Here is a 17824-nt window from a genome sequence, read left to right as displayed (position 1 = left end):
TCACAGAGCAACGCTGCCAGGTGCAGTACCTACACCCAAAGCCAGATGTCTGACTGAGATATGTATGCAAAACTAAACCTGATATTTGAGCACTTTGCTTTGCAATTTCTATCAAACAGAAAATGTTAGTTTGATGTTTATTGTTATTTGTAGTAACATGAATAACAGTATTTTTTTTTTTTTTTTTTTTGCTTTCAGTAATCTTTTTGCAAAACTGTAGTGCATATATTGGTTTTCCCAATAACAACAATATGGTGACTGTTGAGGCCTTTCTTAAGTTTTGCATATATTTTAATATCTATATATATAAAAATGATATTGACAAATGATACAATGGCCATCAGTAAGTTACAGAAGTTACAGAGACTGTGGAGGCCATTTGTGTACAGTGAACCCATTATCAAGTTCAAGAAACAAGTTTGATACAGCCATCGGGAAATGGGTACACTGTAGTCATAAAGGGAAGGGTATGATCAGCAGTAATGATGACATAGGCTGGGGCATTTAAATAACACTCAGTTGATGCTAAGGTGCCCAAAATATACCAAGAAAATATTCTTCACAGTATTATACCACCACCACGATCACGGGGCGATCATGGCTCAAGAGTTGGCAGTTCGTCTTGTAATCGGAAGGTTGCCGGTTCGAGCCCCGGCTCCAACAGTCTCGGCCGTTGTGTCCTTGGGCAAGACACTTCACCCGTTGCCTACTGGTGGTGGAGGGCCTGGTGGTGCCACTGTCTGGCAGCCTAGCCTCTGTCAGTGCGCTCCAGGGCAGCTGTGGTTATAATGTAGCTTGCCATCACCAGTGTGTGAATGTGTGGATGACTGAATGTAATGTAAAGCGCTTTGGGGTCCATAGGGACCAAGTAAAACGCTATACAAATACAGGCCATTTACCAGTCCGATTCATGAGTTCATGTTGTTTATTCCTAATTCTGACATCTGAATGCTGCAGCAGAAATTGACGGTCATCAGACCAGGGAATACTTTTTCATAAAGTTCAGAAAAATTCCAAAGGCATGAGCAATCCAAATCTTCAAATGTAACCCTTGTTTCTGTACTGCAGGAAATAGTTGATAAGAGCGGGAATCCATTCATTTCTTGAAAAGAATCTTTTTTAAAAAATTCTTGGAAATAAGTTAGCAAATTTACAGTAAATTATTTTCCTTTACTATCACATCACACTGAGAAGTGTCACTGATCCTCTGCAATGACAGTAATCATAGGAAACCAGGCTGCGCCGCCCTGCGTCTATGAAGATATCGTCTTTCACGATCAAGACTACCTGCTTGTGGCACACATAAGTACCGTAAAAGAGTACACTTCTGGGCATAAGACAGTAGTCCTTATACTGCGGGTGGGTGGCAGGTGACACAATAACACAATTGAATGTGTTCCCGGTAGAAATAGATACAAGAGTTAGGATCATAGTTTCTGGAAAATCTCCACAATTAAACCACACGGCATATTTTACTTTCCACGGCTCACATATTTAGAGTTTTGTTAAGATAGACATTCATATTCCGATAAGAAAATGAACCCTATTTGCTTTATCCAGTCCACTCATGTTCCAAAATAGCACTATTTATCTTAAAATATAATAAATATCTAAACTGATTTATCTGTTTGTGTCTTTTGAGTCAATTTTCTCTTGAGCTAAAACTAATTTCAGTCTTATTTGATGATCCTATTTTTACAAAAGGATTGATTTAAGATGAAAGTGGAGAGACCCGGGACCCTAAAATGTGAGATTGTTAATCATTAACCGTTTATTTTTTTGAGTCTCACAGGTTTCTTGAGGATGTATCAAGTTTCACAAAATACACACCTGTGTGGACAAAGGAGGGCTTGCGTCAACTGGTGGGGAGGTAGCAGTGAAATAGCTTTGATGATAAATTGGCCAGGCATGTGAGGGCGAGAGAGAGCGAGAGAGGGGAAACATTCAGGTAAGCGGTCTACAGAGTGGAAGTTTGCATACCAGGTGTCACTTCCAACCAGGCTGCTCCCTGTTCTACAGATGCTTTACTGAGAACTTCACTGAGAAAGACTGACAGTGACAACCATTTCTCAAGTAAGGAAAAGCAATATATGTTTATCTGTGTTAATGTAATAAGTATTTTTTGTAGTCCTGCTGCTCTATTTCTCTCTTTTTTCTTTTTCTTTTTCTTTTTTACAACTTTGCAATCGTGATGGCATCTAGGTAATGTCTACGTCATTATGCGTGTTTTATTGTATTCATCCAGAAAAGGGAGAACTGAGGAAAGAACAGCATCCTGTATGAGTTATAGATATGGGGAACTTCACCAGCTCAGAGAAAACTTTCATAATTCTGTTTCCAGGTTTCAGCTTTACTAAACTCTGATAAGAGCATGCCTGATAAAGATGTCTTAGCCTTAAAGGGGATTCCCAGATTTTAAATTTCTGTAGTCCAACACATTTTCAAGTTCTTCATATGAACATTCTTTCAGTGAAATTCATGGAATGATAAGATCAATCTCTGACGTCATTGAAAAGAAACGGAAAGCTGTGCGGAATTAACGTGTATGCGTTGCGTCCATTCGTGATGGGCTAAAGTTGAACATAGTCAAATACAGCATTATTAGCTGTTTTAACAGGAGGTTGTTGGAGTTGTTTCTGCAAGCATATTTTTATTTTAATTTGTGCAAATTTGGCATTGTAATACTCAATGCCATTAATATGTTTTTAAACAACCTAATATGTGAAACAAAATCACTCTCTGCTTAAATTCTTCAGAGGTTTGCACAGAATTCAAATGTGCTGCTAAAATAATTGTTGCTCGAGAATGCTTTCGTAGAATAAGCGATACAAACGCTTGAAAATAGGAAGTTCTCTTATTTGGTTCATGTTCATTGTCATTATTTCTGAGTCTCAGCAGAAACACACATGTATTTAAGTTAATATGTAACTTATTAGCAGGACGTTCATGCTGTCCTTGAGCTTTGCACACAACTAGATTTAAAAGAAAACAGAAGATACAAACAACAGGTGGCTTCCACAAAGAAGTTAATTAATTTTATCTGCATTCGACTGGATGTCACGTCACAGAACTGATAGGATTATCAAAAAAAAAAAAAGAACAGTCTTTTAATGGAATCAAGCAAGGGCATACAATAGCTTTATTAGATCCCTGGCTTTCTCTCGTCTTCTCTTTTATTGTGTGTGCAAACATTTTGTCAGCTATTGTTTAATCATGTCAGACTGTTGGAGAGGGTAAATATTGCGACTGCAGCATTCACACAACTTACATTGTTTGCCTGTGAGAAATGTAATATAGCAAAGGGGATATAAATGATGCCTGATTTTCTTTGCAAACTGTGGTAAAAAAAAAAAAAAAAAAAAGTGCCAGTGTGTAATGCTGCTTGTGACTACAATTTTCCACAGGCTTCAATGGGTAAACTCACAAAAAGAATTCATGCATATAATTCAGGGTGGAGGCTCTAAATGTCTTATTAATTCTACCCCAGCCTGAATTCCAACAAAGTAACAGCAGTTATTGGCTGAAAGAGACCTAAGCAAAAATGATTAGCTTCAAATTGATTCACTCCGGCAAGTCTACCTGTATATTGTATCAGCACACCTAGAGTACTATCAGTCCCTCCATTTTCTTATATAGTGTATGCTGTGAGACAACTGATGATACCATATGAGAGTCCAAGTGATGAAGGGTTGTTTCTTTTAGTAGACCAAACAGCACAGTCAGCTCCTGTTTATTTACAATGGTTCTTTCTCTTCAGATGACCTTATCAGTCTTCTCTCTCGCACACTCCCAATCAAGCTTTTTTTCTTGCTCTGCCATCTATGCTCAGTGTCCCATGACATTCACAGTGGCTTCATTTTTAGAAACTCTGACTTAGTGACCAGGTCGGTCACTGAATGCACCTTTAAAAGATAATTTAGCTCTCAGAATATTAAGAAGAGATATTCTGCAGCATGGTTGAAACAGACGGGGATGTTGGACCTTTAGTCACAATCTCAACAGTCACTACAGCTGTCACTACAACTGTGGTGTACTTGCACATATAGTATTACAGTAATCTATCCAAAACAGTTGTGCAACTACTGCCATTCCATTATTAAATTAATCTTGCATAACATATAGAAGGAAAGCATATTGAAATGTATTTGCCTCTGCATTCCAGTATGCTACACCGATTTTGTACACAGTTTGCTTGTACTGACGTGCAGTATTTCATGACGTTGATGTCAGACAGGGCGCTGACTAATACAAACCAAACTCTCATTACACTGTCAAAAAAAACAGATAGGAGACACACCTAAACCTCCGGGCGTACGCCCTGCCACTGGAAAATTCATGTTTTACTGGGTTTGTGTGTTACTTTTGTGTTTTTGCATCCATTTGTATACACGCAGATGGCTTGCCACATGAATGTATGTTTGGGTAAAATTTGAAAGCCAAAGAATGACTGAAGGGGGGGTAAAGAACAGGACAGGAGAAAAATACAAAGAGAGCATGCTTTGTGTCGCAGAGGCTGAAGAAGTTTAGATATGGAGGATGGTGTGGGAGGAGGGACAGAAATGAGAAAAGCGCACAGGTAGAGAGAGAGACAGAAAGCAAGGAAAAGAGGAGGGTTAAAGTGTCAGGTTACCTGGACTTTAGTTTTGTTTTGTCAGTGGGAATCGATCATTTAAAAGAAGCTCTCCGTGTTGATTTGAAAGGCTACATATTATCATGCTTCATTGCGGCCTTGGGGTTTTAAAGAGGGGCATCTGATTAAGTTACAGTAATACAGAAAGAAAAGAGGAAGGAAGAAGGAAGACAGTGGGAGACTCAACTGAGCCAGGTTTTGTAGCATGACGGTAAAAGGAAGGGGACAAAGATAACCAAGGGACAGCAAAGTTTCTGAGGAATCCCACCTCCTGAAAGGGAGGGCAGTGTTTACTCTGTACTCTGTGACAAGCTACATCAAGGCCTTACCAAAAGAGACACCTTCACCATGTGGGTAAGTGCAACTGGAAGTACAATCAACATTATTTACATCGTGTAGATATACAGTCAATGGCTTACCTTTAAGAAGTGATTTGAATAATGACCTCTGGATATTACTTGGTAATAAACTTGATATTTAACGTAATATAAAGACACTGGATAGACCTTTTGCATTGATATTATTTACAACAGCAGCTATGTTGAAATGGTAGCTCATACAAAACCAGAACAGATGTTGCGTAGTGACATATTTTGAGGACCTTATCAACGGTCTGTGACAAGTAGAAGTAACACGCAGGAACATTTCACATTCATAATTTTGCCAATAGAATTTTTGATATTTGAATGTAGAGCGAGGCCATATGAAGAATACAATACTTTTCATAATAACACAGCATGGAAAAGACAGCCATTAATGTTGGACCCACAAAACACTTAACGCAAACACATTTTGTGGGTATACAAGAAGTGTGTACGTTTACTCATTTCAGGGTTCATAAAGAATAATTCCAGTCAAGTCTTTTTTATAGAGAGAGAGATCTAGGTACTTGTTACATTACAATTAGTAGCTTCGCACTCATCCCAAGCAACAAGCAATGCTCCACAATGACTCTACAGGAAAGATCAACATGCATTGGTTATTGCATAGAAAACTATATATTGTATCAGCCTTATTATGATTTTAAAAACATTAATAAACAATTAATGGTCTTATGTTAAAAAGGAAAAATGATCAAGTATCACACACGTTCCCAGAGGATGACTCTTGTGTGTGTGTGTGTGTGTGTGTGTGTGTGTGTGTGTGTGTGTGTGTGTGTGTGTGTGTGTGTGTGTGTGTGTGTGTGTGTGTGTGTGTTACTACAACAAAGCAGTAAGGGAAACATACTTGAGCTTACCGTATCAACGGCTTTTTTCTGTTAAACTTGACCCAATTATACTTTTTCCCTTCAAGGCTTTTTGGCAGCAGTCCACTGTATGAATCAGCTAGGCTTATTAAAAGTGGAAGCTTACTGTAGGTGGCAATCCAGAAGGAGTCTCACCTTATTGCGATCGCAAGTTATACCCTTACTTACTCCAAATACATAGCTGTTGGTTTTTGTTCTGGGTTTTTTTGTTTGTTTGTTTTTAAATTCATGTATAAAGGACATTTATATTTACATACAGTATTTTGGTTAACAGCCAAATAAAACCAAGGACCTATTAATATCAAGTCATTGTTATCAATAGAAGCCCTTGGTTTTATAGGCTGTCATTTTTTTTCCCACTTGTACTTCACCACTGGCCTTTTGACGAGCAAACATTACCAACAGTGTTTTTGATCCAGTGCAGCACTCCCAGTGTTTTTCATAAACAGGTTAGTTGTTGCTCTGAATAACACGTGACTAACTAGTACTACCAGGCTGTTTTGAAATATTGCCCTGACTCATAAAAGTTTATATTTGTCTTGGTACCAATGACAACATCTAAGTTTCCAAGTACACTGTCGTCATATCTCATGGCATGACAATGCATTTTTACAGGAAGGTCCACTCAAGGCAAATTTCTTTAGCCGGCTTCCTGGTTTCCCATGTCGTATGGCCTGCCCACTGTTTTGTTTATCCTGCTTTTATTACTTCCCGAAATAACTGTAATTTATACCACAAGACGATAACCTACTTTCTCCCACTGTTTATTTCCCCCATAAACCTTACTTCCAGTTGGTTTCAGGGATGGTGAATGGTGAATGTTTTATTTTTGGTGAAACACAGTGTTTAAATCTCAGAATCATCTTATATTGCTTTTTTTGTTTCTTTATTTTTTAAGTATATGGATATAGACTAACTACAGCTTAACAGCATGTTTACTGTAGGAGAGTAAAATTCTCATGTTATTTGCAAAAGTGCCACTGGATACTGGATTTCTATGTAAAGTGAAATCTGAGAATTCTGAAATGTCAGTAAATGAAAAAAAGAGGAAGGTGTCACATTCTTTTATACACTGTATTCAACTCTCGTACTTTAAGATGAAAGCTGAATGCTGAACATGAGCACATGAGCAAAACCAGCACAGAGCTACTGAGCTACTGTTCAGAAAAAAAAGAAAGAAAAAAAAGAACCTGCCCAACAGCATTCTTCGCCTCTCTCTCTCCGCAACTTGTATATTTCCACTGACAGACAGTGGCAGTTATGGGATCTGTTTTCAAAATTTAGCCTTCATACTTCTCTGTAGCTCTACCAAATTAAGTGGCACTAGTGACACATAAATGTGCAAATAGAAGGGTAGATTACCTGATACTTCTGCATCAAAAATAAGCAGTAGTGAAAATGAAAGAAAATAACTCTTCCCAGTTTTAATCTTTGTCTTTTGTTTTTTGTTTTGGTTCTGGAAAGTCCTCACTGGTTAGTGACCTGCATGTTGTGTTTTTGTACCAGCCGATCTGAAGCATACGTGCTACGCTGAATGTATTTGTAATCTAGCGGTTGAAGAGCTTTGAGGACAAGACAAAGGTAGAACAGCAGGCAGATGAAAAGTGCTCTTCGAGCTACCCCTCTGTAACAAAATATACCGTATACTAAAATCTTCTAATAGGCCAGTCAGCAGCCACATTGATGTGACACTTGATCTACAGTATAATGCTACAGGCGAAACCACATGACTAGCATAATGTGTGCCAAATGTTGGAAATGCAGTGAGACTAACAGTCATAACTGAGCATAGCACAACACAGATAACCTTTGTTTGTCAAAGGCATAAAAGTGGTTGAGATTCAAAATGTTGGCATATGTTGTTGAGATGCTGGGGATAAGCAAGTAAAGGTTTGCACTTTTCGAGGGGGAATAACATTACAGTAGCATTTTAGGAACTTTAAGAGGGAAGTTGAAAATGTAGTTATTATTTCACACAGCACAGTACAGAAATAGATTTCACCAGTTTTGTTCAGTAAAATGTTCATCTAATTCCTATTAAAGACTATAGAATTTTACATTCATATTAAGAACACAACTTGCGATTTTAATTGCGAAGGTGACTGGACTTGAGGAACAGTAATGGCAGTCAAGCATGAGAAATCACTCTAACAGAAACTCCGAGCCGAAGCCATGGGAATTTTTCTGTGTTGTACACTTTCACCGCGGTTTTTTGCTCGCTGCTGTGTGAAATTTATGAACACTCTACATGCTTGACTGAGCAGTTTAAACCGGTATGACAAAAATACCATACTTTTGATTAGATTTTTTCCCAGTCCCTTTATTGCACAAGAAATAAAGAAGCTAACAAGTTTACCAAGTGTTTTTTGAACCTGAACAAAGCTAAGATATTTTACCAGTATATACAGTGGTGTGAAAAAGTGCTTGCCCCCTTCTAGATTGAATTTTGTTTTTCGCTTCTTCTTTTTTTTTTTTCATATTTGTCGCACTTATATGTTTCATATCATCAAACAACTTTAAATATTAAACAAAGGAAACCTGACTAAATACAACATTTATGTTTTAAATGATGATGTCTTTGATTAAGGGAGAAATATAATCAAAACCTATCTGGTCCTGTGTGGAAAAAGTAATTTTCTCTCTTCTTGAATTAACTACATTTCATGGAAATCTGAGTTCAGTTCCATTAAGCACACCCAGGCCTGATTACTAGCAGACCTGTTGAATCAAGAACTTACTTAAAAAGAACCTTTCCAACAAAGTAAAGCAGGCTATCATGCCACAATCTAAGTTACTGTCATCTACAGTATCAGTCTGGAAAGGATTATAAAGCCATTTCTAAGGCTTTGGGACTCCAGTGAACCACAGTGTGAGCCATTATACACAAACTGAGAAAACTTGGAACAGTAGCGAAGCTTCTCAGGAGTGAATGGCTGACCAAAATTGCAAAAAAAAGCATATATGACTCATCCAGGAGGTCACAAAAGACCACCAGTACAACTTTAAGAACCACAGGAACATGAATTTTTCTGGTCTATCAAGACGTGGAGGAGAATGTGCAGCCATTTGTTTATGTTGAACCCAAGTGTGCTCTGCAGCAGGACAATGATCCAAAACACACCAGCAAGTACACCTCTGAATGGCTTAATAAAAACAACATGAAGACTTTGGAGTGGCCCAGTCCCGCTGTGGTATGACCTTAAAAAGGTGGTTCATGCTCAAACACCCTCCAATGTGGCTGAATTATAACAATTCTGCAAAGATGAGAGGGCCAAAATTCCTCCACATCTCTGTAAAACACTCTATGCCAGCTATCATAAATGCTTGATTGCAGTTTTTTTCTGCTAAGGGTGGCCCAACCAGTTCTGAGGTTTAGGGGGCAATCACCTTTTTACACAGGGCCATGAAGGTTTGATTTTTTTTTCCCCTAAGTAATAAACACTTTCATTTAGAAACTGCATTTTGTGTTTACTTGTGTTATCTTTGTCTAATATTTAAATTTGTTTGATGATCTGAAACATTTACGTTTCAAAAACAGGAACTCAGGAAGAGACAAACACCCCTGTTACTCTCAGATTATGGACTATAGCCCTGATGAAACCCGTAAATGCCAAACGACATGTCACAGTTCTCCTCTTTTTCTTCTTTTTTGACTGTTCATATACCTCCATCTCACCCTGATGCAAGCATCCTCCTCTGCAATGTTGGCATATCATTCTTCACTACTTTATTCCACTGTGGTCTTCATTTTCCTCTTATCTGGCTGCTGACTTAATAGTTAGTAAATTATTACTTGAATCTGAAATCTGTAGGTCCTGACTCTTCAAGTAATTTGTTACCTGAATTTCTTCACAGATTAGTTGTTCTTGTTGTTTTCTAAAAGTAGCTTGTCTTGTCAACAACAGCTAATGAGGGCCAGTGAGGCAGGAAAGGGACTGGTTAGATGTAATGAATATGCACATCATAGCTTAATGGTATGGATGTGAGAGACACCTCAGAGCTGAAAAAATGACTGAGTGAATGAGAGAATAAAATAAGCTACTCTAAGTTATAATTGAACAAGAGACACGTATCTTAGTAGTGACTGACTTTCTGGTGTAGTACACGCAACGAATGAGTGAAAGAAGAAAAATGTATATATTAGGTCGCCTGCAAGTTGAATAATTGCTTTGGAGCATCTGTTTTTAACCACAAAGCTCTGTAAAACTCCTCAAGCTCAGCACCAAATACCTTTTTAATGTCTTTTTAATGTGAATGTAACCAGTCGCTGGCTAAACCCCAAATCTCTCCCATGACACATTTGATAATTAGCACATGTAGCACTCTACTTTTTGGAGGTACACTGATTGTCAGTGTTGCCTGATTGTTTGCTGTTTGTATGATGTAAAACTTCTAACTACCCCATAGAGCTCATTTGGAACCAGCCTCATTAGTTATATTAGTTATCATTACTGACCATCAGAATCAGCTTGATATAGCAAATATGTGTACATATACAAGAAATTGATCTCTGGTTATTTCTTTGCTCTCCGTGTACACAACAGACAATACTGACAACATGGCATCAACATGACATAGACAACACATAACAACACATTTTGCGTATTTATGGTGCAATGGTGCAGAGTGGATATATAAGGGATGGATAACCGGTTACTATATATGCAGTAACCATGCCAATAATATTACCAAAAGTCATCTTTGAACAACTGTTATGTATGAGCTAAAGTAACATCTTGCTATGCTGCGGCTAATGTAAGCTAGACAGCCACTTTGTGTGTTGTTAAGTAAAAAGGTAAGCAGGAAAAAAGGATTATTAAAACAACTTATGTCAGAGTCAAAGACCATCTGCTCCTATTACCCCTTTGGTGTTACCGATCTCCACTAAAGAGACCAAAGTAAAATGAACTTACTGAAAAAACATTCATGTTTCTAACTGAAGTCTGTGTAAGGTAAACATTTTTAAAAAGACACTGCAGAGCTTTTTTCAAGCACAATTCAACCTTATGAAAAATCACAAAATCAAGGTGTCATCAGTCATCAGTAAGTGTACTGATTTGAAATCATGGATCTGCTGCTGTCTTAAGTCTTCTGTAGTTAGGTCATTTAGACACATTTCCTAATCTGAAAGCCAAAGTATGAAAATGAAACAAAAAGAATATAGGCATTACTCGTGACTGAAATTTCGTGACTGAAATGGACACTATGCACTTACACAAGCTGTTTGACTTGCATAATATGGGCCTTTAACCTGATTCCTTTTATGTGAAGGACACTCACCCTGATCTATCAGTTTATACTGTTTCCACAGTATCAGCTCCAGTTAAACAGAAAGTTCACTGGTCCCCAGTACAGCCTGTCATACTACTCCTCACTACACGGGACACTTTGTACTGTTGGTGTATTTTGTGCTTGGGTGATTTTTCCAAAAAGACACATAGTTTTAATGTGAACAACACATTCTCTGCCATGTTTCCATAACTGGTCTTTTTCTGTGATCCTCCACTAGACATAGATTGTATTTTATGCACCAATCTACAAATGCAGACCCATAAAAGACAGATCCACCGGTTTACTGTTAATACTTAGAGAATTGAAGAAATGGTAAAACCATGAGTATGCAGGGAGGAGATGTTGGTTACTGGCAGAAGGGCTAAGCGAGCTGAAATGGCAGCACTTGAAAAAGCTGTGAAAACAGGTGGGGCAGGCCTACTGTGGTTGGCTGGGTGAGGGCTGAAAGAGGAAATGGGTTAGAGGCTGAATGGCTTTAGCACTCCTGATTAATTGAAACATACTGACAAAATGGCAGATCGTGCTGAATTACAGGAATGATGTTAATCCCAAAAAAAAACCGACCCTAGCTAAAGCAACAAAAGGTAATCACAGCTAATTAGTCCGGTGGCCTAATGACTACTGATACCATCATGTTAGCAGACTGAACAATGTAACAGAGAGGAGATGAAGGCCCACCTTTTATTCACAGCTGTCTAGATGGGCAGATGAAGGGCAGGTGTGATCAGTCACAAGTAGACTAGGAAATTGGGTCTAGTGTTTCACACACAAACATCCCAACTCAGACGAAGACAAGACACAATGGAGAAGAGCAAGGCACTGCAGGAAACTTAAGTTTAAGAGAGCTATTTTTACACATATTTAAACACTTATCTGGAACTAAACACAAAAAAGCTCTGCTGAAAGAGTTTGTGCAAGCTCAGCTACTTACACTGACATTTGCATGGTCGCATGGTAAATAAAGCATGTCCATGCTCAGGGAGTTGAAGGAGGTATAACCTAGAGACACAGGCACCTGATGTGATGCAGTGCAGATTACACCCCAGTCCTCACCTTTGCTTTTGTCTCTTCTGTTCTCAGACAGCTGGTCAGCTCCCTGAGGAAACCTCAAGGCCATTAAATCCCAAGAATCCAGGTAAGCTATAAGTTTGTGTTGGTTTGGGATCAATATATGTATTTATGCTGCACTGGAATAATGTTTTTATGCATATTATGATAAATACTTGGAAACAGCCAGGCCAGGCAGTAATTAGAATTTGCATGTGCACACTTCTTTTTTTCCATCTTGACAAATTTCTCTACCCTTTTGGTCTCTGTTCTGCGGTTTCTATTCTGCTATCGCAGTTTCCTGTTGATTGCGTCCTTACGTTTCTTTTTACATTCTGTTATCTCACTTCAAATTATTCTTCTTTCTGCAGTTCCTCGGCCAGGACGCCACAGAAGGCCCATGACGGCTCCAAACACCCCAAAAGAGAAGAGAGCGAAGATCAAGAAAGTGTTGATCACTACACTGACAGTTCTGTTGATACTGGGCATACTGGCCATTGCAGCATACTTCAGTGAGTTACAATTCCTGAAAAATGTACTTCCTCAAAACACACTTTACACACTGCAATATGTACAACTGGCCACACCCTTGTGATTCCTGTCCCTCTCTTTTCTTTTTAGTTAAAAACTTGATTGAAAGCAAATACTTCTTTTGCACACGGTCGGTGAAATTCATCCCATTAGACAAAACCTGCGATGGGCACATTGACTGTGCAGGAGCAGAAGATGAAATTACCTGCATGACGACCTTTAAAGTAAACACTACATTTCCAGGTAGAGCGCACTCCCCACTCTTTCTTTGTCATCATAAATAAACGAAAAACTGAAAAATGCCTTCTCCTCATTCCGCTCTCCAGTGCGACTCCAGTCGAATGATCAGGTCTTGCAAGTTTACAGTCCAGACTCAGGTTGGCGGACTGTTTGTTATGACGACTGGACCCAAGCGCACACACAGACAGCATGTACACAACTGGGATACACACTGTGAGTTTATGATCACAAGGTGTTTATATTTGAGGAATACCTTGCAAATTTAACATCTATGTTATGTGATCTGCTCCCCCCCACACACACTTCTTGCTTCCACAGGAAGCCTACTAGCAAAAACATCTTAGTAAGCTCCTTAACGTCATCGATGAAAACTGGACCATTTACAGCTGTCAGGCCAGGGACCTCAAACACACCTATACAACAAGCCACTGCTGACCGGTAAGGAAGATGTCATCATATGGGAGCCAAATCATGACTTCATGTTTTGCCATTGCGACATAAACTAGACAAAATAGAAATGCTAATAAGGGAACTTTCTGTGAGTCACTTTCTGCTACATGTATTCTTACAAAGAAGCACCGGCTCCTTGCGAGTTGCTTCTGCATTTAGCTAAAACAGGATGTCAATATACACTTCCCATGCTTGGTATCCCTATTGGTATCCGTGTTTGTTAGGAAAATCTTCACTTCTTCTCTCCTTTTCTCTTTTAGATTTCACTTTTTTTTTCCCTTTTCATATGCAGCCCCTTCAAATGAGTCTTTAGTTTCTATTCCTGAAAGACAAAAAGTCCCCCAGTTTTTGTTCCTTCTATCTTATCCTTTACGAAAGTGAACAAAACAAAGATTTTACTTTGTATAAAACCCCAGCAGAAATGCAAACGAAATTCTTCATGAAGACAAGTTAGCAATTGGATGTGTGTTTTCTGTATTTGACTAATTGTGAGGCTGTTTTGTGATCATATGAATAATGTCTGACATCTGCCCAACTCCTCTTACATCTCTTCAACAGCAGTGTATGCCAGTCTGGATCTGTGGTATCTTTATCCTGTTCAGGTGAGTTTTATTTTTACAAAGGCAGCACCTGTCACTAATATTGTTTACAACACCTAACAAGGTAGAGTGAAGTTCTTGGCTTTGTAGGTGGAAGACTAGAGTTTCACACTAACAGGCCCATACATGTCTCCAGGAAACAGCAGAACTCTTTCCTAGCAACATATAACAAAGTAGCTTCCTTCATTCCTAACTGCTCAGAGAGGTTTTGGACGAAAGCAAATAAACAGACATAATATAAAAAGCAGTTTGAAATGAACCATGGGTCCTTGCAAATAACAATATTATATCTTATCAGACTGTGGAAATGTGGGCCCTGAGGATCGCATCGTTGGGGGCACTGATACATCCATTGACCACTGGCCATGGCAGGTCAGCCTGCAGCGGTCTGGCCAACATACATGTGGAGGCTCACTGGTGTCACCGCGCTGGGTAGTCACTGCTGCCCACTGCTTCACTGGGTCAGTATAGTTACCATAGTATATCATTTCCACTAAATTTGCTTTGTCTTATTCATTAGCCTCATGATCCCGCTTCCTTCTTGCTTTCTCTCTCTCTTTTTTTTTTCTTCTTTTTTTTTTTTTTTGCAGAAGTAATAAGGAGTTGAGGCAATGGGCAGTGGTGTCAGGCCAGACAAGCATAATCGCACTGGGAGGCTCCTCTGTGGACAGAGTTATAGTGAATGCAGACTACAATGCAGAAACAAATGACTATGACATAGCACTGATGAGACTCACTAGGCCGATCACAGTGTCAGGTTAGTTTAAATTGTATTCAGTATGTTTGTATTCAGTAGGCTCAACCACCTCTCTGTTGCCCTCTAGTGGCTATGCGTCAAATACCAAGCTTCTCACTACATAGTAACTTATATTCAGTCTGTGTAATTAGCTTATATCTTTATATGTATTTTCAAACTCTCAAAGTTACATAAAACAAATAACAATTTCCACTTTATTTAATGTTTTTCTTCCAGATGTCAGAAGACCAGTTTGTCTGCCTCCTAAAGACTATATCATTACAGCTGGAACCTACATGACTGTGACAGGGTGGGGATACCAACGGGAAAATGGTGAGAAATCCTACATGTAACCTATTCTTTATCAACTAATAATGCAAACAGAAAAGATACTTTTGCCTGTCTATGAGGTTGCAAACATTGTGTGCTTGTGTTCTGCCTTCAGGTGCAGTTGCTGACATACTGCAGGAGGCCAATATCCCTCTGATTGCTCAGTCAGTATGTTCCAGCCCCACAGTCTATGGTAGCGCCATAACAAATAGGATGCTCTGTGCTGGCTTCCCAGAAGGGAAGGTTGATGCCTGCCAGGTAATTATTTTCTAATTTGAGTTCATTAAAGGTGTTACATTAGACTTTGTATTCTGGGTATTATAGTTATTTTTGGTGAACAAACTTCATTTTTAAAATGTATTTTAAATGTCAGGGGGACAGTGGAGGCCCTTTGGTGCACATCAGTGACTCCTGGAATCTGGTAGGCGTGGTGAGCTGGGGTGAGGGCTGTGCCCGGAAGGGAAAGCCAGGTGTTTACTCAAACGTGGAAGTGATGCTCAACTGGATCCAAACAGTCATTGAGGTACTGCATATGGATTAATAATAGCACCATGAATGTTGAAAGGAAGTCACATCACAACATAATGTTTGTCACTTCACTGGCTAAGAATTTGCCTCAAAAATATTAAAAACATAATATTGTAATTTAATATATACAATCCTCAAGATGATTTCTATTTCATCTCTACAGAAAAACCCATGATGTCATCCACTGTGACAAAGTACCACCACGAGAATCCAGTGCGGTCTACCTCTGATAGACTGTGAAACTTAAACAAATCTGGTTTTGTTTTGGTTTTTTGGTTTTTTTTTTCCATTTTGGTTGCCAAAAGGTGAGAGAAGGTTGCAGAGAGAGGGGGAGTTGAGGATGTCAACAGCAAAATGGAAACAGAAACACAGCCATATGCATAAACAAAGTGCGCGCGCACACACACTTCATCAAACACACACATCAGGTACTGCTTGTGCCATTTCATATTCGTTATCTCAGGGGACAATTCTATTTATGCCTGTAGCTGTGTGAACTGGTATGTTTGGGAGCTTTATAGCAGAATGTTATACATGTTTTTGTTTTTAAAGCATTTTTTGTGTTTGTGTCTTTGTCAGACCCAATTGACTTGTGTTGTTGTTTTGTTTTTCTTAGAGAAGAACCATCAAAGTTTATTTTAGCTATATTGACACTAATTGCTGCAAACACTGTCCTGTGAAGTTTTTTTTAGTGTCTTTTATTTTTGGAGTTTGTCTGGCAAGCCTCAGATATAATGTACTTGTTTACTGTGTGCCTTGACTTTTGGTTAGGAATATGTGGTTAGGGTTAATATGTTCAACTGCTACAGAGAAAGGTAACAGACCTTATTATCAGGTATTGGTAATATTTTAAAAGTGACAAAAGGTCTGAGTTTTGCATTTATTGTGCTATTTTAGATGATCACTCTATTAAAGGGCAAAGGCACTTTCTTTTGTTTTTGTTTTTTTTTTTTTTTGCAGGACTGCAGGTGTGATACTTCTGACCTCAAGATGATTTAGCACTTTAAGTGGAAAGTGAGAATTAAAGGACCTCACTTTATGCGCAGAGGATTTAGGTCACGAGTCTACACATAGATTTAATACAAACATTCATAGATCACACTGCATATTGGCTCCATCATGAGTAAGCAACTCATACTCTCACTATAGCCAGAATATTCCAACTAGTGTTCACCAAGTTATTTCCTTCACTGCAAGGGAATTTCTCCCAAAAATACTGCAGAATTTGTTTTTGTCAAATTTATTGCAGTTGGTTAATTTTTGCACTCAACCAAAACTCATTCGAACAGGAAATCAACCTGAATTTGTTTAAAAACTGTTTCTTTACTAAAAAATGTACTTTATTATATCATATATTAAATAGAGTTGGACATGAGTATGAGTGCCATGGGGATTAATATTTGTGAATATTTTCCATTTTGTTGTTCTTGTTGTTGTTGTTTAATATATCTGAGTCGTTTGCAAAGACAATAAAAACAATGTTAACTTGATAACTGGGACGATTGTTCTATTCTTAATTGTGTCGTTAAATGTTTCAGTGTCATCCCAGCCTCAAAGAAACACCCACAGACCTTAAATTAAAGTGAAGAAGAAATATTTTTTTATCATTATTTACATTAATAACAAAAGATTATGAAATATTAGATCAAACTTTTAATTCAAACTTTTTGCACAATCAGATGATAGCCCACCTTGCCAGGAGAAACAATCATTTGTTCAGCATGATTGAAGATTAAAGAAATACTGCCCCCTTGTGGTCAACAAAGTACAGGGCTTTCACTCCGTTAACCCTTTAAACCCTAACCCGTCTTTAAAGCAGGGGTGCGCAACTCCAGGCCTACCCCTGCTTTAAAGGGTAAATTAGGTTAGGGTTTAAAGGGTTAATACCTGACCTCTAAAATGGTGTTATTCAGAATTCGTAGAATATGGCTAGATTGTGTCAAGCTGATAGAAAGGCAACAGTAACTTATATAAACACTTGTTACAACCAAGAAATGCAGAAGAGCAACTCTAAATGCACAACACTCAAACCTTGAAGCAAATGAGCTACAGCTGCAGAGGAGTCTAAGGAGACCCAATGTCTCCTGCAGAATTTAGATGGTTGGGTCAGCCTTCCTGCCTTGTAGCAATGGTTCGAGCCGTTGCTGCTGGTGTAAAGGTGTCAAAAATAGTTTCTTGTTATACTTTATGATTAT

General features: G+C 38.5%; 1 protein-coding gene across 1 annotated transcript; it reads left to right on the top strand.

Moving 5' to 3' along the window:
• The first annotated feature begins 12133 nt into the window (after nt 1-12133).
• Nucleotides 12134-16628, top strand: tmprss4a (transmembrane serine protease 4a). Its single transcript, XM_063492482.2, has 13 exons — nt 12134-12160; nt 12249-12303; nt 12587-12727; nt 12837-12989; nt 13073-13199; nt 13305-13424; nt 13995-14038; nt 14334-14496; nt 14626-14792; nt 15009-15104; nt 15217-15359; nt 15475-15624; nt 16590-16628. Exons 1-13 carry the CDS (start codon nt 12134-12136, stop codon nt 16626-16628), a joined length of 1425 nt encoding a protein of 474 aa, XP_063348552.2.
• The last annotated feature ends 1196 nt before the right edge of the window (nt 16629-17824 follow it).

This window comes from Pelmatolapia mariae, linkage group LG14 (genome assembly GCF_036321145.2).
Source record: "Pelmatolapia mariae isolate MD_Pm_ZW linkage group LG14, Pm_UMD_F_2, whole genome shotgun sequence".
Taxonomy (NCBI): Eukaryota; Metazoa; Chordata; class Actinopteri; order Cichliformes; family Cichlidae; genus Pelmatolapia; species Pelmatolapia mariae.
The sequence above is the reverse complement of the archived record's forward strand: the minus strand, read 5'-3'. Positions and strand labels throughout refer to the sequence as shown.